Source organism: Excalfactoria chinensis, chromosome 4 (assembly GCF_039878825.1).
Source record: "Excalfactoria chinensis isolate bCotChi1 chromosome 4, bCotChi1.hap2, whole genome shotgun sequence".
Classification (NCBI taxonomy): Eukaryota; Metazoa; Chordata; class Aves; order Galliformes; family Phasianidae; genus Excalfactoria; species Excalfactoria chinensis.
This window is the reverse complement of record NC_092828.1, coordinates 43,905,960-43,931,794: the sequence shown is the minus strand read 5'-3', so window position 1 is coordinate 43,931,794 and position 25,835 is coordinate 43,905,960. Positions and strand designations below refer to the sequence as shown.

The window sequence follows — 25,835 nt, the reverse complement described above, 5'->3', positions numbered from 1 at the left end:
AGAAAGCGGTATTGCAAGGCTATTTTTCCCCTTGTTTTCTATTTACTTGCAAGGAAAATTATTATGTTTAATACCACCAAAACTGCTCTGCTTCAAAATGTGATCCCTACAGCAGCAAGGCACAATCCAAACTTCTGTCTTTCAACTTCTTACTTCTCCCTACTTGGTGGTAACTTTATTTTTGAAATATTGTGACCTCCTAGTAAATCAGACATAACAAGAAACAGATCCATATTAAGGAGTGCATCTAATAGCAAAAACAGTTGCTCTGAGTTCCTAATGCATGTTTGAAAGTTACCCCATGGCATCATTTTTTTGTTTGATCCAAACTGGTGAGGTTTCCTGATGTTTCTGTAGAAGGAAAAATCCTTGTTGGGCAATATCTTCTCAGGCAGTCACCACAGCCTGTGCATGACAAAGCAGCATAGGTAAATTGAAACAAATTTTAGGATGATGCATGTTTTCTGAAGCATTTATTCTCTACTTGAATGAGTCAACACTCTCGTGCTCTTAGACAGTAGAAAGGAAAAGCCCTGCTGTCTAAATATGACTGTGCCTTGTAGGATAGAATCATGTTTCTTTGCTTCTTGGGTCTTCCAGTATAGTAGCTCACCTGCAGTACTGTCTCTAGTTTTGGAAACCTCTCCAGGAGGAAAGTAAAGATCCACCAAATTGTTTATCCAGTCCACATAAACTATGAAAGTTCTGGTTTGAAAACACCACCTGGAGATGCTGAAGGAGCTGATTTTGTTTGCTTAAAGAACAGATGTAGGTCATGTCTTAGTATTGTGGAACTGGGCTGGAGAGGGCACTGCTGCTCAAGGTATTCCTCTCACACAATAACTACTTTATGCCAAGGAATGCTGCTCTTTGTTTTAAAACTGCACCTCATCTGCACAGTATCCTTCTTTCTGTTCTAGAACTATAAATACCCTGTGTATCCATTTAGCAAATCCACAGATACCCTGCAACATTATCCACAGAGTGACTTTCATCTTAATTGTGTCTACCTAAGAAGGGAGCTGCCCTGTATATATACTCAGTATCAAAAACTGCTTGCGCAGTGGAGCGACCTTATAGAAACATAGAGCCTGGTAATTTTCTAATCAATTTCTTAAAATCCAATCCTCCAATGCATGATTTCTCTAGCTATAGCAGAAATGGTCCATTAGAATCTTCAAGATGGGATCTTTTCTTGATTAACTTATTCATGATCAAAATAGCTCTGTTTCTTTATCTTTTGTGAGTACAAGTTTGACAAGCAAAATGTTTGGTTAAAGCTTTCACCTAATCAGTAATCTGGGTTTTCTAATAGAACAGTTACGTAAACAGATAATCTTTGGAGAAATTATTACATGAGGCAGGTTCTGGCATGTGCAAAATTTAATGTGGAGAGTAAAGAACATTTTTGCCATGAAAATGTGCCAACTTGTTAGATAAGAGAAGATGGGTAAGGCCAGTGAGCAGCATAAAATGTAAGAACACAGCACATGCCATAAATTCACAGGATTGCTAAGGTTAGAAGATCATCTAGTCCAACTGTCAGCCCATCCCCACCATGTCCACTAACCATGTCCCACAGTGCCACATCTCCATGGCTCTTGAACACCTCCAGAGATGGTGACTCTACTCCTACATGGGCAGTCTATGGCAATGCCTCACCAATCTTTTGGAGAAGGAATTCAGAACAGTTGACTTTAATCATTCAACCAATCGTAGGAAACACAACCAAAAAACCTTACCACCATTTCTGCTCCTCAGAGCACTCATGGAATCACAGGGATGGGAAGGAACTTCAAGAGATCAAAACCCCCTGTTAAAGCAGGTACCTTGCAATAGGTCACACCCCTCTGGATACTTGTGAGAAGGAGGACCTTAAATAAGAATTAGTTGCAGATGAATCTTTGTTCAGCTTTCTCAGATTGGTTTCTAAAAGGCTGTTTTGATGAAGATGTTGTATGATTATTTAGTTTTTAACTGTGAACAAAAATGTAGAATAAATGCTTGTTCTGGGGGAAATAGACCTAAGATGCATTGAAAGTTTCCTATCAGAGATTCCCCTCCTTTTTCTGTGGCAGTGTCTGGGAAATGAGGACAGAGCTGTGTGCAGCAGCAAACCAGAGCATGAGCTAGCTGTTTCCTGGGGTAAATTGGAGGTTGGTGTCTGGAAGTTTCCTTTTTCCCCTCTGCTTGAGTGACTCACCAGCCTACAGAGCTCTGTCTTCAGCTAAAAAATACGCATTCTGCAGCAGTCTTGCTAGTGTGTTGCTAAACTCCGCGGAAATAAAGACGGGAACTTCCCTACACTCAGGTGCTAGGCAGCAATTCAAGTTGCCCAGTGTTCTGCTGAAACAGCCCTTAGGGGAGCTGTAGTACATCTTTTCCATCCCATCATCACTCAGCCACACTCAGAGCACCACATATCACAAAGCTCCCACTGGCATTTCACGCACCATTAGCTAAGGTTTTGTTTTGTTGTTTTTTTTTTGTTTTTTTTTTTGTTGTTGTTGTTTGTTTTTTGTTTTTTTGTTTGTTTTTTTTTGTTTTTTGTTTTTTTGTGATGGAAATGTCAGCAGTTCAGTGCTGCAGAGGTTTCACTGTGGATTGCTTACATTAATTCCCTAATGTTTAAAATTCTGATAGATGCCATATTCATCTCATGTGGGCAGACACTGAACCAGTGCTATGCATCTTGAAGTACCATGGCTTGATTACAGTTTTCTCTCCATTTCCAAAAGTACTGTTTTGGTACAGTTTGATAAGACTGATATGAGGGTTAATATGATTAACTCAGATCTGACACTTATATGTTTTAACATTATAGCTTAATGGAGTTGCCACAGCTTTTTGTGAATTTAAACTCTGTCGAGAGCTGTCAACTTCCATACATAAAATCTTGCTGATCTCTCAAGCAAGAGTGGAATAAAAGGAAGAAGACTCTTGGTATAAACACAAAGCCTCTATACAGTCATCCCTCACTTATTGAGGAATTAGGTGGCCACAACATATGAGCACAAGCAACTGCAGTGCAATTTTCACTGAGAAGAAGTGAAAAGGACATTGTACATGCATTAAGAACAGGATTCCAGATCTCCCTCATTACATTAACTGTCATTTAGGTTGTGCTGGACACAGTCGATGCTATTGCATTTTCTTAATTAACAGCTGCCATGTGTTTTGGAAAGGGACTGGAGCTGAGAGTGTGTGACAAATTTAATAACATATAATGAAGTCAGTCTGAAAGGCATGCTTTACGTCTTAGCTCTTCAGTGTTCGTAGAGCATTTTGCAGGCTTACATCTGTTCAGCTGTAAGCAAATATGATGGGGAATCACTTTTGGCTGGTTCTTTTTCCCAGCCTGGATGAGGACAACTCATCCTAGGAATTATCAACTGATTATGAACTGATAAGTTTATAGGCAAAAATTCTGAAAGAGGTGCAAACCCATATACTGTGTAAAGTGTACATGGTCTTAGTGGCCTTTCCCAGTCATACTGATTCTATGATTCTAAAGTGAATGGGCAAGAGAAGAGCTTTGGGGAGCTGAAAGTAAGAAAGGCTGATAGTATTTCCAGATTTAGCTGAAAAATGTTGAGGTTAAACAAATGGCTCTGAGTAATAACTTAGGCTATCTCATGTAGCTTCAGAGCTGCAGGATTTACTCACAGCAAACACTTCTAAATCAATACCTAAACAGTTGGTGGTTGAAATGAAGTATCAGTTGAGTGTCTCTCTTAGCGTTTTGAGCCCAAGTGTGTTGAGGGAAATATTCTGCGCAACAACCATGGGCTAGAGGAAACTAAATTGCAAAACTTTTTTTTTTTAATTATTTTTTTTTACAAAATACCATCTTAGTTTCAGAAGATGTGATGCTTTAATAGGGGTTAGTAAATATAGATTACAGTTCAATTCAGATGTTTCTTGTTGAAGGTGGTCTTGCAAAAGCATCTCAAAATATTGAAAGCTACATGAACAAGGTTTGGAAGCATACATGATTTCACTGCTAGCATTTAGAATATAAAATTTGGAAAGCTCAAATGAGAAACTGGAACTGCTAATGCTATCTATTTTAAAGGGAGTAAAAGAGGTCTTGGAGGAGACAGTGACAGGAAAACCCAGAGGTAGGAGACATGAAGTCTTGTTACAACTGGTGAGATTAAATTGTTTGCCCAGAAGGGGATTCTGAACATGAGACTTGGTGCCATAATAATGCAAGACTGTGATGCTGAATGCAAGCTAATTTAGAGGGAAATCTGCTGTATTGCAGAGAACAGGCCTGATTTCCATGAATTCCATGGATAAAATGTCTTGTGGCAAGGTTATTCACTTGCAAACATAAGCTGCTAAACCTCTGGAAGAGAGGGAGGCAGTGGTAAGTATTGGCAGGGCACTCCTGCTGTGATATGCTCAGCATCTGTGTATCCAAGGGACAAGGTAATTTTCTGTCATGGGGGCAAAGGTGGGAATACTGATTAGGTAATATATCACATGTTGTGGAAGGTTGGATGAACCTTTCTTTGGGTAATTAAATGAAAATATTGATGTTTTGACTTATGGATTTTCTGGTTATCTGATTGATTTTGCTTTACTTTTGAGTGAAAACTATTTGATACTTGAGTGGGAGTGATTATTGTGGATGACTGTTTAATTTCTTTCACCTAATGATGCGAGCAGAGTTCACAAGAGATTTCCACTTAATGAGATCCTGAATTGAATTTTAGATGGTGACAAGTACATTAAGATTAAATATGCAACAAATAGATCAGAATAAGGCTATGTGTTGGTGACAAACCCTTTCACAGTTTTATTTTTCATTTGGGAAAGAGGGAGAATGAGCAATCCACTTGTTTACAGCATTACACAAACAGGTTGGTTGTCAGCTGGAATTATTTCTAGATATGCCATTATTGTGTAGCGATTGTGCTTATATACCCTGTAAGCTCAGAATTCCTTGAAAATGTTTACAGACAGCATATGTTGATGATTGTTATTGACTTGAGCTAATTCTCTCTAAAATGGGTTATTCTAGATATAATATACATACATGCATTATGTTTGTTGTTGCAGAGACGTCAAGAGATGAAGTGTTGTTTTGACATTCTATTTAAATGGTTCAGATGAAAATAAAAGATGATTCTGCTTTGTAGGGCTACTGGGAGTTTTTGGGGGAAATAAAGTATAAATCTGTCTGATAATGGTACATATTTATTCTATTTTAATTGTGACTGCATCGCCATTGCCATTTTGGGATACAGTTAAGTGATGACAATTTTCAGTATACTTTGAGTATATCAATTTGTAAGCATGGTACTTGTGGGGACCTGGGGAGAAAAGGGCAAGTGCTGTACTCATGATTTCTTACAAGTATGGATTGACACAGTGTGAAAGGGGTAAAAGGAGGAGAGCTGGGAGCATGACAGTTGAGGCTTTGGGGTGATATAGGGTGCATGGGTTTCTTGTGGGCAAGCAGTAACTTTGTTGTAGAAGGCAAAATTATATATATCTGTTGAGTTGTATATCATTCTGCACTTATGCACAGTCATGTCTAGTAGTTCTTAATTACACTGGAGCAGTCTGCCAGAATTGTTTTCCCCAGGCAGAGTAATTATCCATAACAGCAGCCGTCTTCAGCACAGAGAAGTCAATGTATTTAGCTGGCTTGTTCTGCATGGAAGCAGCATAGCTTCAAAAAGTGAATGCATGTGCTAGGAAAGGCGTGTGAATGAAAGTAACTTGTACTTTACCTTTCTGTTAAGTCTCACTATGTCAGATGCGCATGGTGCTGAAAGCTACACCTGGGGACATCTTCATCTCTCTTTCTTTGTAGTTGGATTCTCTGCAACTTGGTGATGACAGTCCCATGGATATGGAAGAGAAACTCTATTGTTGTCCTGAAAGGCCTAAAGACAGTAAGCTGGAGAGTTTCTCAGAGACCAAATCTAATCTGGAGAAACTGTCTGGAAGAAAGGCAGTCAGCTGAACCTGGATATTCTGCATCATTAGACATACCTTTACATTGTTGCACTGAGTTGAAAGACAACTTCATAGAGGTAGAAAGTTTAAATTTCACCAATGTTTAATAATACTTCCAGTTACAGAGGAGCTGATGGAGAAATCTGAAAATATCTGAAGCCTTGTGGTTTTAAAAAACAGTGCTATTTCCTATGTGATACTTGGCTTTGTTTGGTATCACATTCTTGTTGTAGTTGAAAGAATGGATTTACTTGGAAGTCTTATTTTGTAGATGTCAATCAAACTACCATGACTTTATTAGATAGAGGAAATCCTAAGGAGCTTGGAGTGAGTCAGAGATGCCACCCAGGAACTTGTGACACTGACCCAGAATAAGAGAACTACTTTTGCAAAAATGACATCTGTATGTTATTAATGTGCTGAGTCCATGTTATCTGACAGTACGAGGACAGACAGGTTCTTTTGAGGATTCTGGGTGGGATGATGACAGTAATTAAAACTTCTAATTTTTAATAGAAGTTTTTGAAAATTCCTTCTTCCTTTTCTCTTCTTCCCCTTTTCCACCACACTTCTCACACAATCTAGATATGGGATTAGAAAACAGGGAAATGAGTCATCTTGGTCAAAAAACAAAGCTAGGATTGTTTTTTCTGTGTTGGGTGGGAAGAAGAGATAAGCCAGATGGGCAGGAGTAGATGGAATGGGCTGCAGGTCCATTCTGGAGGTGCTGAAATCAGGGACATTGTTATGCTCCAGGGCACAGTTCACACATAGACAGGCTCTCAAAAGTACTGTTTTGTTCAGAAACTGAAAGTCTTTTTCACCTCTATTTGGCATTACAGCAATGCTTGTGATAGCTGAGGACACTGTTACATGAAGGCTTGTTCTGTAGAAGACTACTAAAACAAAGGAACTGCATTCTGGAAATAGACACAGAGAAAATGATATCTCTAAAGTAGCACAGAGTGATAAATGATGAGGTGTTTGTGGAATAAGATTTTCATGCCTAGTCATTACATCTTTCATCTAACCAGGAACTATTATCTTCAAGGACTTCACAGATAAATGGTTATTCGGTAAGTTGCCAACTAGTTGCCAACACAACTAGTTTCATTACTCCATGACCTCGGTCTTCCACCAGAGGCAGCTTTTATTGGTCTTGTCACCATGTATGCCAGGTCTTTTATGTTGTCTTTTCTCTAGGACAGGGACTGTGATTTACTCTGCATTCACATGGGGCCCCAATCTGTTCACACCGCAGGTGCTGCAATAAAACACACATGAAATAAAGTGGAATTAAACCATTACTTGGGAATGCCAGCTGCTCATCATGGGACCACTGCAGAATATTAAGTAGTTTACTCAGCTTCCCATTTGTGCTTAAAGTGCATTCATCTTTCACAAACTGTTTCCAAAATTCTAATAGCATATGGCAAAAATACTGCCTTGTGCACACAGAACAGTGGCTGTAGCTATGCTAATAAATAGCGTAGGAAGTATCTTCTGTAGATATAGATAGATGTATATGTAGATAGATGTATAGATATTTACACTTAGAAGTTAGGCTGATAAATTACTACGAAGAAAATGCAAAATTAGTTATAAAACCTAAGATCTTCTAAGTTTAAGTTCTAGAAGAAAGCATTCCAGAAGCCCTTACCAAACTCAGGTTTCTCTCCAGGTTAGCAGTCAATACTCCATGTGTTAGCTCTGCATTACCTTGCAGCTTTGCACAGCACCTGTATCAATGTTTTTAATGTCCCAGCTTAGTGTTCTGTGGTTTTGTCACTTTCTGGGAAAAGGATTCTTCACCCAAGCTGTCGTAACACTATTTATGCAGGGAACTATAATACCCACTGCTGTCACTGGCACAGAGTTTGAGGCACACAGTACAAATCCCTAGTGCAGATACTTCTGACTGCAGATGCTCCTTTGGAAAGTGTCCATCTACTTGTCAAGAAATCGCTTCCCTTCCCTCCCAAAGGACCCACAGACCTCCCAGGCTGAGGTCTGGCATCTGTCAGAGCCCCTGCCAGCCTCACCCTCTCTGCTGCTGCTCTGCTGTTGTGAGGGGGAGATTCTATCTGCAGAGGCAGGTCTAGCTCCAGTCATTGCATCTTCCTCTTCTCCTCAGTAAGTGATATAGAAATTGCTTCCTTTCTTTTCTTTCTCTTGCACTTCAAATGTGTTTTATTAGCCTATTCAATGTCAGTGGCAAACAAACAAGCAAACAAAAAAGTTACCTTTGAATTTTTTACCAAGTTAACAGTCACAGGATAGCAGTAATCCTGCCCATTGTGCTTTTAATAAATCATTACTTTTACATATCACAGCTTTCACAATTGCTGTAAGATACCATGGCACAAGTTTGCTACTATCAGTCAGTCCTTGTTAGTGCTGACTGACACAAAGGTTGTTGCAGTCTGGAGAACTTTGTGCCAAGGCATTCATAGAACCATAAAGGCTGGGAAATACTTTTAAGATCACCGAGTTAACCCCATCCTATCCCCTCCATGCCCACTGACCATGTCCCTCAGTGCCACATCTCTGTGGCTCTCAGACACCCCCAAGGATGGTGGCTCCACCACTTCCCTGGGCAGCCTGTGCCGATGCACCACCATTGTTTCCAAGAGTAGAAGTTCCCTAATATCCAACCTGAATCTCCCCTGGTGCAACATTTGAGTATCAGTGTTTCTGCCACCACTTTCTTAGCTGGGATGGATATATGCTGCCTCAGACCACCCTGAAATTCTCTGGTGCAGAGAGATCTGAGGTAGATCTCTGAGGTTGTTCTTTATAAAGAATTGTGCTCAGATTTTAATCAGAAAAAGGTGTCAGCCATAGACAGGAATCACTGCAAAGCTTCCTGGCATGTGTCTTGCTCACTAAAGGAGAGACATACATTTACACATGTACTTTGTTTCTCTGGTGTAACTGGCTGGGTTTTAAGATTGCATCCTGTCCCTAATTTATTCTTCTACAGTTTCCTAGAAACTCTTTTTTTTTTTTTTTTCCCCATTGAACCTGTTACTAGTGCTTCATTTTGAAGAAGTACTGCTGGTACTGCACAACTGCATGGTAAGTAGACAAACGGTTTAGTTTTCTTGTAGCCATTATTTATTTATCCTGTTTTATTTCATACCTGCTTTACTTTCTATCAAATGCAGTTATAGAGGTGTGAAGACATATGAGCACAATCAAAAAAAAAAAAAAAAAAAAAACAAAAAAAAAAACCAACAACAAAAACTGTTTTTGTTTAATTGAGGATTTTGATTTTAGTTTTCATAAAATTTCTGGCTTGTTTGCTTTTATTTTTCTCTTGGTCTGGGATCTTAATCTCCTTTAAAAATGGAGAGGCAACAGGAGGGACTGCATTTGTGTCTGAAACTCTATATTAAGTTTATTACAGGCTTAGCATTTATTTTCTGTGATTGTCATGTGGTATTTCTACGGTACAAAACATAGTTTTAATTATTTCTTTTGTTTTTACTTAATTTTTGGTAAATTAAGTGACTTGTAACCCTTAAGACCAAGGGAGCATAACAATCTCTTTCAGTGTTGTCATCTCCTATACAACATTTTCTCTTGATGTGTTCTCTTTATTTAAAGTAATATCAGTAATATCAACACTTCATACAAAGCAACCTGTTGTCATTCCAAGTGTGACATGTCAGACTATATGTCTGTGGTTCTCTATTCCTTTTGGTGCCTTCCTGCATGTTACCAAAAATAGTACAAAGCAAAGGGAACCTCCTGAGTGGCTTTGTGTAAAGGAAAAACAAGTACCTAATGGAAAAATGGTACCATTAACTGAATCAAAATGGATTGTTGTGTTCTGAGCTCAGTACCCCTTTGCTGCTTCTAAGTGTGCTTTCTGTAATGAATTAAGGCATGGTCGTCAAGTTAGGGGCACTTTTAGCATGATTCATGTGTAGCAAATTTGTTTGTAGTTTGCTAGAATAAGGCCAGATATAGTGCCAAGGATGCCAAGATTTTGCAGGTGTGCTGCCTAAATGGAGCAGGCTTCAACCTGTGAGTGTGAAAACATGGAATTTTCTTGCAGGGCAGACACCACTGGAAACAAAGACTGCTGTCAAACCATCCAAAACACAGAATATTTTCTGCATTGTGTTGCTCTCAGTTTTTATGCCAAATATTTCTTTTCTTTGGAGGCTACTTAAGTTTATATCTTTAGCAGATTGTTTAACTTCATGTCTAGTGTAAGATCTGTGCAAGAATTTGGTGCCTACGGAGACACACTTCAGCTTAGTAGGTAGGGTCTGTTGCTGTCTGTTGTTAATGTATTGCAAACATGATTTAATGTCATGTTTTGAGAGTGTCAGGATATAAAAGTCATTCTAGGAGAAGCCCAGGTTTTCACAGAATAAGTTGGGCCTGCAATTTATGCTGGAAATGATTTCAAAGGGTCAGTCACTTCAAAATTTATGATGGTTTCAAAGCAGCTGATTTGTGCAGCTGGTGAAGAATGTAGAGCTGTCTAATGAGAATGAAGTATTTATCATCAGACAAGGCCCTACTTAAATTATTTAATGTCCTTGAATTATGTCTTAAAACAGCGTACAACATCCAAGGCCTCAGATAATCCCCCCAGGATAGCTGTTATTCATGACATGAAGTGTTGAACATGAAATTTGACTGACTGGCTGAGTCCACAGCAGGTGGTGTTCCTTGAACAGCTGAGCTGAGGAAGGCATCAAACCTCTAGAGCACCTCCTTTTGTACTCCTTTCATCATAGCCAGGGGCAAGGCAGCATAAAGCCAACTCAGATATTAAATGAGAAAATCCCTCTTTCACTGAAAGAGAGGATTCTTAAATCCCTGTGGTTTGTTAGTGAGGCAGTGATTGATTTGGAAATAGAAGGATGTGGTAGGGAATGTCTGGGCAATGAGGTAGATGTGAGTGGGCTGGGAAAAAGACTAAGCTGTTAGGAAAAGGTGTGTAACACTTATCATCTAGAGCACTTAAACTCTTAAACTAGGTTGTGCAAAGCAGTGTTTCTCCTGTCTTACAAGACATGTATTAGGCATCTAGGCAGCTCATTTGTTCTGTGCAAATAAAATGTTGTGTTAGTGCTAATATTCTGCTCCTTCCTTGACACTGATGGCATCCAAATCCATTTGTGCTTCTACCTTAATGATAACCCATTTGTACTTTTTGTATGGAGAACAAATAAAACTTCAGCCTGGCAAGGAGAAGTGTATCAGATGTCATAGCTACACTAGAGCTGCATGAAAATACAAGAGTGTATCACGAGATTGCTGGTAGAGCAGGGAGCTATGCTGACTGTGACAGCACGTGCTTGAATTCTAGTGCTATTGAGATATAGTGTGTTATTTCAGCTGCTGCCAGTTGGATTCCTCTGAACTTGAATTCTCAGGACACACAGGCAGATTTGGGAAGAATGATGTGCACAGATGCATTTTCCTGGGCTCTTTCTGACACTTTGCTATCAGAGCATGAAAAAAAGAGCCTAGCACAGCAAACACCAAGGCTGTGCTTCAAGTACTTAATGCTGATGATGATTCAGTTGTATTTCACTGGATTAAATCAGTTCCAGTAAACTCAAGCCCAAAGATAGGTGGGATTGGTTTTGTCCTGCTCTTCTCAGAGTGATGACTGCAGTTACAGCTTGTGTAGTAACCGTGGCTGGAAAGGGAGGCAGTTGGATTGAGTAGGAGCCACGCTGGCTACTTGAGGTTGCTGCTTTGTTTCTGATGATGAAATTAGAAGCTGGGTGACTTTGTTTCTGTAGGAAATGCAAAGCATAACTTACATTTCAGTATGCTTCTCAGATCATAAACCTTGGGCAGCGGTTGCCCAAGCCTACTGCAGCATCTTGGCTGGGCACATGAGGAAAGAAGTAGTCACCGTCTTGGGGTGATGCGAACAGTCAGGGCAAGTTGCTTTTTTGATAGCAACAGAGATGCTTTATAAAGGACGGTACTCACTAGCAATCAGGGCTGGAAATAAATCTGTTTTATTCCTTTGCTATCGAACTTCAAAGTACTGATGTATTCCTGAGTGTAAATAGAATCCTGCTAGAGGGTGTGTTGTGTGTGGGCAGGAAGGAGATGTATTCACTGTGCGCAGGATAAATGCTGTACCTTGAGGTGATTTACAGTGCTCGCCTCATTCTGTTTGCCTGCAGTTCTGCAGTGTTGTCCCTCTCACCACCCCTCTGCGGGGCCCCTTTCCTTTACTATAGGAATAGTGACATTCAGCAGGAAAGGGGAGAAGCAAACACTGAGAAGCCCAGCACTGTGCTGGCTTACTTGATTTGTTTTTGTAAGCCATCTCGGCTACCACCCAGTGAACCTGTGCAGCCTCGGTGGAATGATGCTGGCAGATGGCCTGGATAGCAAACCCCAAATGCAGCCCTGGATTTGCAGCAACAAAGAAATGTTCCACTGAGCTGTCCCCTTGCCAAAGGATATTTGCCTGGCACAGTGACAAGGAAGACCCCTTCCTTCCTGCTCGTATATGGCAAAGTTTCTTGCAGAGCTCCTAGGCTGCGCGTTGCCTGATAAGGGCAGCTCTTCTGTGCGTGAGGTAAGTGGCTGCAGTGATGTTGTCAGACCTGTGTTTACAGTGATCTGTTTCTTGAGATGTCTCTGGGGTGTTGCTTTCCTCTTGATCTTCAGGTTGGCTGTTAATTATTGACAGTTGATTATTGGAACATTTCTTCTCTGGAAGAGTAGTTATGCACTGGCACAGGCTGCACAGGGATGTGGTGGAGTTGCCATTCCTGGAGGAGTTCAGGAATTGTGGAGATGTGGCACTGAGAGACCTGGTCAGTAGGCACGGTGGGGATGGGTCTGTGGTTGGACTCGATGATCTTAGAGGTTTCCAACCTTAATGATTCTATGATTCTCTACTGAGGTAAATGCCAGGGGTGTGGCAGGCACTCCAGAAGCTAGGATAGTTTGTTTTTCTGTCTTAGTTTACTTTTCACGTCTTAATGGACAAGGAGCTGGTGCTTACTTGCCTGCTGCTGCTTCCAGTTCACCTGAAAACTGCTTGGCTTAGGCAGAATTGAAGGGCATTAATTCCTTCCCCCAGTACGTGCACGTGAACTGATGTTTATTTCTCAACTACTAGCAGACAAATGGCTGCCTTGGTTTGTATAGTGAAACATGGCATGTACCTTAAGCTCCTGATAACAGTACAAATAAAGTTATCATATAAATGCTCACTGTTTTTATTTATTTATTTATTTTAGAAGTTCATAGCTTGCATCATCCTCTATATTGATCTCTGGCAATGTAGGCATTCTTCCTCAGTGTTCTCTGCTCTAACCTCTCCTTGTAAATAGCATGTTTGTTGCATGGCTTTGAAAATTAGTTCCAGGTGAACAAATTGCCTAGTATACTTTTTGTGGTTAGGTGATGGCTACAACCAACCATTACAGTGAATGTAAAGTGATGTAATTAAGCATGATATCCGCACACAGTGTTTAGCAGAAGTTTGAACAGAGTATGTGATTTTGCTTTTATCTGACACCCCTCCTCCCCCCCCAACACACAGACTATAAGACGGCTTGAGCAAGTTCTCTGTTAGGGACTGTGTCCAGCTGTTATTGTACAAGCTGTAATTGAGAAATACCAAAAACAGGAAAATCTGCTCTTGAGCAAAACATTTTCCAATAGACCCCAACATGACCATTAGCCTTTGGCTTGACATCCCATCAAATGTTTAGAAATTAAAAATGTTCCTTTCCTTCCAGGAAAACTTGCATTGCATTTGAATCTGTGCTTTGTTGTTGTTCGTTTGTTTCAAGGTTTCATTTGGTCACTTAAAAGAATACTTCTTTAGATAATTTTTAGACACCAAAATGTCCAGATGGATGCAAGTTATGTAGATTTATTGTATTTTTAACTGACAAATGTGTATTCCCTGCAGTATGAAATGCTTAAATTTACTTGGTGTGACTTTACTTAATGGAACTTGAACTCTAAGTAGTCACTGTTGTTTAATACAACATCAGTGTTATCTTGACTAGACTGAACTTAGAGTCCCACTAACAATTTGGGGGAATGCCCAGGGAATCAAAAGAGATAAAATGTGTTTAAGGGGAAGAACCGGGGCTTGAGAAATTAGAGTTTCATTTTGGCCAAGAATCCTACGTAAATTCTATGGGTATCTTTTGTGTACACTAAGGAAGCTGCCATGTGAATAGTAAGAAACTGCTTTGAGACTGCCTCTTGCACATCACTTTCTGAGCTGCCAGTTGGATTTAACTTTCCCTGAGCATGCTAGAAAATGTGAAAATATTATTTCCAGAGCAAAGGTTGTGTGAGAGTTCCTGACAGGAACATAGCTTCTTGTTAATGGTGTTGCAGGACTTTGTCATCTGGTGGTTCAGCCACTTCATGTTGCTTTAATGGGGTTGGTGTCCTGTTTCATGGGTTCTCATTAAACATGAGGTTATGTTAGCTTGTGGAATATATCTGAGTGTTTTAGGAACAGGCAGTATGGAGTCACTTCTGATTTAGTTACACAGATGTTGATCTCATTGTGGTCACAAGAAAGACATTGAGACCCCGGAGTGTGCATAAAGAAGGACAAGGAAGCTGGTAAAGGGTCTGGAGCACAAGTCTTATGGGGTACAGCTGAGACAACTGAGATTGTTCAGTCTGCAGAAGAGGTGAACTTATGGCTCTCTACAGCTTCCTGAAAGGAGGTTTTGGTGAGTTGGGGATCAGCCTCTTCTCCCAGTAACAGTGATAGCACAAAATATGATGTCTTTAAGTTGCACCACAGGAGGCTCAGGTTGGATATTAGAAAAAAATCTCTTCTCAGAGTGGTGAGGCACTGGAACATGTTGCCCAGGGAGAGAGACAGTGGCATCACCATCCCTGGAGGTGATCAAGAAGTGTGGAGATGTGGCACTGAGGCACATGGTCAGTGGGCATGGCAGGAGTGGACTACAGTTAGACTTGAAGATCTCTCCTACCTTAATGATTCTATGATTCTATTAATTTGGATCTTCAGGTTATCGGTTTCAGTTTCAGAGCAGTAACATTATATGCCTGGGTGGGTTTCCTTTTTTTTTTTTTTTTTTTTTCCAGATCTGTCTGACTGAAGCTGGGAGCAGCACTGAGAAGTATAGAGAGTCTGATAGGAGCTTTCCTGATTTTATTTATTTATTTATTTATTTATTTCACAAATGCAGTGCTCTAAGGCAGAGAAAGCAATTTTGTGTTATCTCTGTTCTCTGAAACATTGATTGGGTATGCTGACCTGGAGGACACTATGCAAAAGGACGTATGACCCCACTCAGGATGAGCCTGCATTGGACAGAAGGTCTGTAATTGCAGCCTGAACCAGATGCCAATGATCACAGCCAGTGGTTCAGCAAGAGAGCCAGCTAATGCAAGGTAATAAGATTAAGTGCAGATTTATGAGGCTTGTGTGGGAGCATACACTGGACAAATATAAAGTGGGCAGCAACAAGGTAGGTAGTGGTGCTGTGAAAAAGGGTGCGTAATGAGTGAGGAGGGAAAATATTTTCCTACTGAAAAAGGTGATCACTGAAAAAGTAAGACATGAATTCCTAGCGTGCAACTTTTGAAGCCCTTTGCTGGCAGTCTCCAGGGGAGTTGTAGATAACTAGAGGTAACATATTGTATCTCATATTTGAGAGAAGCACGTAAACATTCTGATTTAAAAACATATCCCCTTTGGTCTCAAACTAAATGTAAAAATTAAAATGATGAAGGTTCCTAAAGTAATAAAAATCCAAAGTCCTACACAAATAATTTTGTTGATAAGGTCAGAAAATACAGGTTAATTGCAGGTGTGTATGGACAGAGAAGCTAACAAGTGATAGATGAGCTAGGCTGAAGCACCTCCTTAACTGAGAAGCTGGAAGGTGATTGAACTAGCTGGAGAAGCCTCAGACGAGTATATGATTCTGCTAAGTTTTGAGCAACCCCATAGCATGTTTCTTATACTTCATGCATCTGTACTATTTGATAGGTGATTTCACTTAAAGCTTGTGGTTTTCTTTGCAGAATTGCTCAAAATTTGTGTAGCTCTCCTCATTGGAAAGGAACATGGAAGTAAAAGCCTTTTTTTGGCAGAGCTGTGCTCAGTCCTTTTGCCTTTCAGACTGTATTGACAGTGGGGGTCACCGTGAAACTGGTGCAAGACCTTACACTTGGTTTTGTTGAACCTCATGATGTTCTCCCAGGCCCATTACTCAAGCCTGTCTAGGTCTCTCTGGATAGCAGGAGCAGCCTATCCTTCATCAATTCTTAAATGGAGGAAATTAAGTACTAACGAAGGAGTACTGGGTTGTGCAATGTTACCTTTATCTTTAATTACTGAAATTTTCTTTGAGGCTCCAGAACAGAGAATACATACAGAATATGTACACACAACAGAGATTATACAGAATACACTATTCCTATCTTATTAAAAATTGAACAACTAAATAAAATGGTTGCAGAGGTGGTGAACTTATTCTCTGAATTTCCTCGCATAAAGGTCACATATTCTGGCATAGATGAGTGAAGGAATTTTTTTATCAATAAAGGTGTAGAGTAAGATAATGAACTGTGATGTATGAATCCATTAAAAATTTCTAGGTTTGGGGGGGACAGAAGAATAGTCCACTCGTTTTCTTCCTGGAATTGTTTCTTGTACTGCTGGCTACAGAGCACATACATGGAGAGAGGAGGGTTTAAATTGCATTCTTTGCGTAGTGTCTTGCTACTATCTAATAAAATACTGACTCTTCCTTTATCAGGAATAATGCCCTGCATAATGGCTTTCCTTAACTCTTGCTACTTCAGTTTCTGAGGGCTTAATCTAGAAATACAGGTTTCAGTAATCTCAGGTTGAATTAGTATCATGAAAGTACATAGTTTGAATGCTAAATAAACCTTGCAGAATTTAAAGATGATTATGAACAGATAATAAAGAAAATACATATTACATATTAGAAAAATACATAATTCATACTGGAATATCATGGGGAGAGATTGAACCCAGTAACCTGTTGAAAATTACATTTATTTGTAGTTTGAGATCTATGACTGTCCTAAAAATCTGACTAAGAATAGAGTATGATACAAGGGACCTACCAGTATAATTTGTCCAAATATTTATCTTAATTTTTAAAACCAACGAGTGCATTTTTTTTTTCTGTGGTCGAGTACATGCAAATACAAAGGGAAATCCCTAGCTAAATCACTGCTTGTCCCTACGCCTTGTAGTTACGGCTGTAGTCCAACAAAATGTTTTGCCAAATGGGGAATCTGGTTCTGTAGAAGCATTTGGTCAAAAGAGACTGTACTGATTTAGTCACACCCAGAGTTTTCCCTGTTGTTCAGTCATCCCTCACTGGTGACCCAGAACTAGCTTAGAGAGCTACTTGGATGATGTGATTTTATCATCTTAATTACATGCAAATGTGATCAGAGAAGTTTACCCACAAGGGACTGTTACAGGTGCTCATACATAACCACTTTGCAATTACACAAAGGAAAGTTCCTCTTGAGACCTTGATGTAAATTGGATAGTTGAATGGTGGTTCAGTGTCAGGCATACTAAGATGTTAGGATTACTAGTTGGGCTTGCCTGCACCAAGTAACAATCTTTTCTTATTCTTGGTTTAATTGTAATCTGAATGCAAATGAAATGTAATATGAATATTACTTCAAATGGATTTTGGCTGAAAAATACTGAGACAGTGAGAAGGCATAGATCTTTGGGCTTTGAACTGAGGGAATTAAGAATACTAGCTACTACTACTTAGTGGTGAATTCAAGAATAGACTTATCAGACACATTAATACATAGCTGTCGGGTCATTTTAATTGCCAGGAAAGAGAATCTTGAGTGTGTCTGAATCAGTAGTTTAAAAATGACTTTCATGATTGATAAGAAAGGTGATGCTGAAGACTGAAATTCAATAGCATGGTTCAGAGTAGTTCACTATTATCCAGTATCACCCAGAAATGTTTTCCCAAAGCTATTGGGAATAAAGCTTTCCATCTATCCAGTACTGGCTTTTCACCCTAGTCTGGAACCTGTATGTTTCTGGTCTTAAGTAGCCATGTCCTTGCAAATAAAGTACTTTTTAGCTGGCTAGTTTCAGTGGTCTATTTAATCATACTCTTTACCTTCTGAATGGATATGCTTTCACTCTGTTAAAATAATCATGTGAATGTAAGCAATTTTGTTGGGTACTTAGCTAAGATCCTTCCTTTTCTCCTTGTTTTCTATTCTACTTCTCAATAGAAGATGGACCTGTAGTTTCATTGCAAAGATGGCTGATTCTTAGGAGCTTTGAGCAAGCACAAGTCTTATGTTCATAGTAGCTGTTATGACTAGTCATCTTACTAAGGAGGATTGTGAAGTGAGAGCCAAGTGAAAACAATACACATATAGAAAAATAGCTTGTAGTTTTCTTACCAGAATACACATTTTTAAATTGATACACACTTTCAAGTGTTCAGATAGAAAATGAGGTAAAAAGTTCTTAGAAGGCCCTAGGAATCACGATACTATCAAAGTTTAGTAGTCAGTGCTAGTTCAAAACAGAAAAAAATAGATTTGTTATATGCCCATGTAAACATAACCTTATAATGTAGCAAGGGAATTGCATGGCATCAATGATTTCTAAGATTTGCAATTGTAAATTTTAAGTTTCATTTTACAAATTTACCAAAAAATGAGACCAACAGACAATTATGTTCATGGCTTCCAACGTTATTGAGACATGATCAGTGTCATTTACAAATAATCATAACTATTCTTCTTCACACCTGAATCCTTCTTAGCTTTGCATATGATACTTTTCTAAAACATTGCTGGGATTATGTATGGGAAACTGTTGATCACAGCCTGAACCTCTGATTAACCATCTGAGGCAAATGATGAGTCAGCTGTGGGAGCACAGGTGAAGGTAATTCAGCTGTGCTACGGGAAGGGGTGAAGCTTGACTCCACCTCTCCTAGATCTCATTTAAGGGCTGACCACCACTAAGGCAGGATCTCTTTCCAGAGATCATTCCTGTGTGGAATTTTGCAGCAAGCTTTGATGTCAGTGAGCATCTATCCTTACCGTGAGCCTTAATGCTGGTGAGCATCTGTTATCTTCTTTTCTGCATAACCTCTGGTTATCCATCAACTTTGTAATTGTACAATTACAACTGTACATGTTAGATCACTCAGAGCTGGACACCATATCATTAAAATATAGTAATGTACAATAGTAGAATAGATCAGTGGTTTTTTTCTTCAGCTGTATGATTTTATCAGATTTTCAACTAGAATCCATTAAACTGAGAAGTTTTTTGAAAATGTGTGAAAACAATATTTGCTGATAAGATTCATTGATAAGATTCATTGTATTTCCATAGGAAGGGAAAGGAGGAAGCAGTCAGATTTTGCTACTGTTGTTAAGTATGAAGAATATTGCTCTTGTTTGTGATTAGAAGAACTTCAGGTGATTGGCATACTAATGCATGTTCAACACAGACAAGAGTTACTCTTGGGTGATGTTGAATTTTAAACGTAGGTTCTGTTTTTGTACTTCATGGTGTCTTCATGTTTGAAAAAGAAGCTGTCAAATTATTAATATCAGACTCCTTCAGCAAGACTGAAACATGTCTGTTCTTTCCCTTTTCCAGTCTACTACTCTGTAGTAAAAAATTTATCACAGTCCTTTGGTAATGAGGAGCTAGACAAGCAGCACTGGTGTAGGAACTTCACTGAGGAACTAATTAAAGTTTCATCAACACCTATTAAAGAAAGAGTCTAAGGGTATGAAATATCAAAGGATGCAGAATGTTTTCTGGGAACTGTACTGACTCTGAGAACCAGTAGACATTGCTTTTCATTGGGTAAAACTTCTGTGCTGCCATGAAACCCAAAGAAACTGAAGAAACCTCACTCTAAGGAACAATTTAGTCTTTGTTTATGTGCTCACAAAATCTACTAAGTACTTGATCGTCAAACACTAAAGTTTTATTTTCTTCACAGAAGATTTCAGATATAAACTTTTGTGTATGTTAGTTGATAGCACACAGAATATTTAGCCTGTAGAAAGCTTTACAGGCTAAATAGTCATCTTTTCTTACAGAAGAGCAAATAGACGCGCACACATTTAGCGTTTAAGTGGGTTTTGAAGCTAATATGGTAAAATAGTCTGTGGAGATGATGTATGAAGAGTATGTTGGCAAAGGAGAGATGAATTTGCCATTGTGTAGGAATTGAGTCATGGCCTAAACCACTGATTGAGCACCTGAGGAAAGGACCAAGTCAGTCCTGGGAGCACAGGTGAAGGCAATCCAGCTGTGCTAGCAGAAGGGGTGGAGCCTGGCTGCACCTCTCTTAGACCTCATTTAAAGGCTGACTGCCACTAGGGAAGGATCTCTTCTTGGAGATCCTTCCTTGGTGAAGCTTTCCACTGCAAACCTAGAATATTCTGATACAGGTGAGCAATCTTCTTCCCTTCCTTTACAGCACCTTTCTATTCTGCTGGTTCTTCCACAGTTGTGCCTTTGTAACTCTTTTTCCATTGTACTGATCTGTTCAATTGCTGCAGCCATTAATAAGTGTGGAATACTTGGATACTTCCCTGCTTCCAACTGAATGTTGTTTATAAAACTAGTTGTGTACAAATAGATTTGGGTCTACAGCTAAAACTGTTAATAAGGAAGCATAGAAGTAAAGTAGGTTAAGATAATGAGGAGTAGCACTAATGCATTAATGATGCTTATCCTTTCTGTTCCGAGTGATGTTTTCAATTGCTACGCTATAATTTTGCTGTGCTGAGCTCTCTTAGACTGAAATTGGTTTGCCTTCAATACATTTGTAGCCAAAGCAGTACTGATTGGTTAGGTCCTTGACTATAACTATGTAAATAGAAAAGACAAATAGTACTGCTCAAGTGGTTGTCCATGGCTCTTAAAGATGCTGTTAGATATACCATGTAATTTAATTCATAGAGAACATGCATACAGTTAGCGTGGCAGCAGCATGTTACTCTTTGCTTTTCCATGTTATTTGTTGGACTTTTATAATATTGCCCCAATTACATTGTAAGTATACACTGTTAAATATGTTATTCTTTTTGTAGGCATCTTTAGATTTTATTTGCCAAATGTCCATAATGACTTTGCTCTTAAACTGAGTTTATACTAAAAGAGCAACTTATACAATTCCCCTGAAAGGGCAAACACACACTGAAAAATGACTTCTGCACTGAGATTTTTGTTCAGGTTTTCCTGAAATCTGACCACTCTAAACTGAATATTCTTGACAACATTGCCTTTAGGGTCATATAGCCCATGTCTGCGTTGCTCAGTGCTCTGTATACATAGAGATCCAGAAGCTCAGATAAGGACTTTCTGGTGCATCTTGTTTGGACGGCCTTTTATTTCAGTTGTTACATTCCTGGCCAGAGTGCAATGAGATGCCTGTTGAAGGTACATGTTGTTAGCTGTCTTATTTGCTTGCATATCCTGTCTTTGGGTGCAGTTAACTTGAGGCAAGGAAGACCTTCAGACCTGTGCAGGAGCAAAACATTAAGCCTCGGGATTTGGTCTCCAGGCATTTAAATACTCAGTCTGAGAGGAGACATGGTGCAATTAAACATTTTACTTATTGTTATAACATAATTATCCTTTACTAGCTCCTGGATTTATTGTGTGCCTAAATTTGCTTGGGTAGCTCTTTCCTCTGATTAAATTCTCTGAACTTGAGGCTTTTAAAGAAGACAACTCATGGGCATTGTTGGGACAGGCTTCTCTTCTGCCTTATGTGAGATTTGCTACAGAGCTCAAATAAGAATCCAGAAAAGCAGCATTAAATGATCTCCCTGGTATGTTTCATCCTTTTCTTCCAGCTTAATTCACTACTTTCTTTGTTTTCTATTGTAGACATCAGTTTCACGCTGATGTTCGTGTTCCTACTTTTTACTTGGAAGATGTTCCCGAGTGTTTAATGTATTTATTTCTGTGCTGTGTAAAAATCTGAACATACTGTGATTAGCTATTTGGGCATAGTGGACTTCTAAAGATATGCAGTAAGTTTCCTTACATCTGCTACTTCAGCCCAAAGAGGCTTTTCTAGAGGAGTGATGGTAGAGATTGTTAACTCCTTTCCTTACTACACTGACTCAGTGCATTATTTGAAAACACACTGAGCAAAACTGAATGTCAGAGCATGCCCTTGTTATACCTTGAATGATGGAATTATTAAGGTGAGGGAGTAGATCACTTAGCCTTCCTGCTGGATCAAGCAGATAAAAGAAGAACCAGCCTAAAAATCCTAAGGGACAGCCAAAGGTTTTGACACTTGCATTTGTTTGCGTTTATGAGACTGGAATCCATCAGTTTGTCTGTCTCTTGATACCCACGTAATCAATGAAACTTGACTGCAGTTCAAACTTTTGCAGTGTGAATGGTACTCAGCTCCATTCAAGCCTGTATTTATTGACTTTTGATTCAGTACCTTGCCAAAGCTCTTACTTTGGGCTCTGCAAGCTACAAGTAAAGCTGAGGAGCAATATAATTAAAGCTGAAGATACTTTATCCCAAATACTGGTTCCTTATTGCAACTAACTAATCAAGACTGAATGAATTTTTGTCACATACAGAAAGCTTGGAATGATGTAATCTGAACCTTTCTATTAACGAACCTATTGTTTGTGGAGCAGTTTGAAACTAGTCTTTCTGAGTTTGTTTTCACTTGTGATTTGTTAAGATAAATCAGTTTTTGTATTGTAGTTCTGTTTATGTTGCTGAGATTTAGACTGGGTCACAGCCTAAACAAGCAAGAACCTGCAATCCTTTCTAGCAATTGTCTTGCCTATTTGTCTTGCTAAATGCATCTGTTCTGTAGATTTCTGGATTTGGAGTGCATCTTCTCAAATGCAAGCTGTGTATTTTCCAGGATGCAGGAGATTTGGTTTACTCTGCTTGTTTGTCCTTTTGAGGCAAAAAGTAGCTGTTAGCTAAGGATGAATGGCCATGAATATGCAGTGGAGAAACAGTTTTAAATATTAATAAATGAACTAATCCTGAAAGAAACTAACTCCTGAATCCATTAAGTCATATTAATGTATTTTTTTCCTTCCTTAATAACTGAAAATTGCCAGAAGGGCACATGAGGTGTCCTTTAGTAATTGTACATTTGTAGGTAATTGTGAAACTAAAAGCTTTGAGGGATCTAATGTGAAGCTGAGGTTAAAAGGCTGTCACTCCCTCTAATACTTTCACTTCGGGGTATTGAGGATCACATATGAGTGCAGAGACTGTCTTGGATCAGTGTGCCAGGGACAAGAGAACAGCTGGAGTCACCCAGAGGCAGTGCTAGCAGTCTGTCAGGTGAAAGTCGGGAGAGGGAGGGCATGGTGGAACTGGAATTATTATGAGGCCTACTATTTTCATTCTGATTAGTTTTTTGACTTATATTTCACAGTGTTTTCCCTACCACCACTATTGGTTGTTTCTTTATTTTTTCCTTAAAATTTCTATGAATTCTGGATTTTCTTCACCCTTTCCAGCCTACTAACTTTACTACCTTAGTTCATTTGCAAATCCTGACACTTGCTGGTTTTTACTATGCTCTGCACTGTTTATAGGTAAAAACATGCAGTGAATTAACTAGTGGAAGTATGGGATATTTGAAGGCTGGGGTAACTGTAGAAGTGAATTGCATCCTCAAAATAACAGTCCCTATACTTTTGGTTCAAAAAAAACCCTTAACATTTTGAATGCTCCAAGGTCAGGGTACTTAGGCTGGGTCACTGAACTTGAGTTAAGGTGAAAATGTTTTTCACCCTTTTGTTGTGAGAAGCTGTTGGGCTTCCTATGGATTTCTGGCGTATCCTAAACACAAGAACGTTTAGGGAAATAAAGGGAAAGAAGGTATCAGCTAGCTTGCACTTGTAAAAACAATTTATCCTTCCAGCCTGTTGGCTCTACTGCTAGGTGGAACTTACTTCTAAATAAATCCTTATGGGCACTGCTTGGCTGAAAGTGGCGATTTTTTATTTTATTTTATTTTTTTCCAAACGAAGGACATTTTATCCATATTGATGAGAAATGCCATCCAATTCATTTGTTTAAAACTAAATATTGTACATACTGTCAGTTAAAAGGCAAGTTCCCTTTCAGATGTACTTGATTCAGACACGCCTTCTGATATAGTGCTTATGTGGAGACTTGGGGAGTATTTAAATGGTTTCCCTTAAATATGTTAATCTGGCTGTGTCTTCAATTAAGTGAACAGCTTCCTGAAAAGGGTAAGCGTTTTGATGAAAGCTGTAATTCTTCTAATGAGATGGATCTTAATTTGTGAGTTTTAATAAGGGGTTCTGCTGTGAATAGACTTGCTGCTAGTTTTTGTTTTGTATCTCTGGATGAATGCATCAAAGGCAATGTTTCATCAGAAGGCCATTTCCCAAGCTTTATCTTTGTGCACTCTTTGAAGAAATCTGGGTATGTTTGGTGTTCTTGGAGCTTAGACCTTTTGCATGATGTCTACTGGTAAAAGTTTTGGAGAGTAGTTGTCAACTGCTGCACTGAATTATTCAGTCATTGGACTTCAGAGGTTGAAATGAAGAAGGCCATTTCCTCAGCCTGTAATACACATTTAATGCAGGCTGTGTGCAGTAATTGTATACAAGTCCATTTCTGGGCTTAGTGGTCACAGAATTATCTGATAAAGAGACAGGATGACCCTACTGGAAAAAAACTTGAAAGTGAGGTGAACTGAAATTTCGTTACATTGACAATTAACACTGAGCTGTGCATAGCTAAGATAACTTAGTATACATTTTGCTTGTTGTCCCTTTCATATTTCAGTGTGTTTAATTTCAAGTAATAACTCTATCAAAGTGCAAATTTCTCTCAAGATATTACTTCAGTACTTTGTCATTTTACTTGGGAGGGTGAAATCTTCATTAATGGAGGTGAAGCCCCCCAAGTTTTCTTTGCCAGAATCTGAAGTCTAACAATTCCATTGCTTCATGTTCCCTGTTGTTAAGTGTCATGTTGGAACTCATCAGCAATTTAAAACTTCATACATAGTGCATAGCTGTTTTCTTGCAATTACTATTCTGCACTTGAAATGCCTTAAACTTATAAGTGGTATACATTTGTTCTTGCTATGTAATTAATGTCTTGAAATCCTGTAGCCTGTTAGAGCTTTGGGCAGTCTGATTTAGTGGGACCCAAGGGCTGTGGGAGCAGAGGAGCCAGACTGAAATCAAAGATAATTGCAACAATAGTGGAAAGATTCATGACTTTTTTTTTTTTTTTCCTGTTAGTTATAAATAAGTTGGTGGAATTACCCGATGTCTATGTTGGCTAAGTTAAACAAGTTGAATTCTTGCTCACGCAGGGAGGATTCAGCTTCAGTGGCAGATGATCTTTCAAGTCAAGTGTTACTTCTAGCATGGGTGAAACTCTACTGTGAACAAGCAATAAGAATTCTCCTTTTCCGTGCTGACTAGTGTTCAGGCACATGGTGGTCTGCAAATGAGTAGCTGCACCATATCTAACATCTCCATGGAAAGGGTTGCTTAAAGAGTGCAAATGTTGGACAATTTTTTTTTGTTTTAATAGTTCAAATCAGTTTCAGAGTCTAATCTTGCCTTGAACTCATAAGTTTATAGGCCATGTCACTAGTGAAGATGGTTTTATTATGTGAGCTCTTAGATATGCCTTGCATTTGGTTTGGAGATAAAAAATGATGTGTGACTTGAGTAGGGTTAATGATTATGGGAAAGCGCAACATATTTCTGTCAGCTTGGTTGCTCATTCTTAATATAACATTATATTTAAAAGATTTGAATGTTGCTTGAAAGCGTTGCTATGTACA

At 39.1% G+C, this 25,835-nt stretch overlaps 1 protein-coding gene across 2 annotated transcripts in view; it reads left to right on the top strand.

The window, feature by feature from the left end:
• The first annotated feature begins 12,070 nt into the window (after window positions 1-12,070).
• The window catches only part of RASGEF1B (RasGEF domain family member 1B), a 103,213-nt gene continuing 89,448 nt past the window's right edge, over window positions 12,071-25,835 (top strand). Inside the window, exon 1 of one of the 2 annotated variants that reach the window (XM_072335887.1) lies at window positions 12,071-12,544. In XM_072335887.1, coding sequence (XP_072191988.1) covers window positions 12,476-12,544 — 69 coding nt within the window. In that variant the 5' untranslated portion in view covers window positions 12,071-12,475. Of the gene's footprint in view, window positions 12,545-19,014; window positions 19,083-25,835 lie in introns of those variants that run through there. The other variant, XM_072335888.1, reaches the window with a different exon arrangement.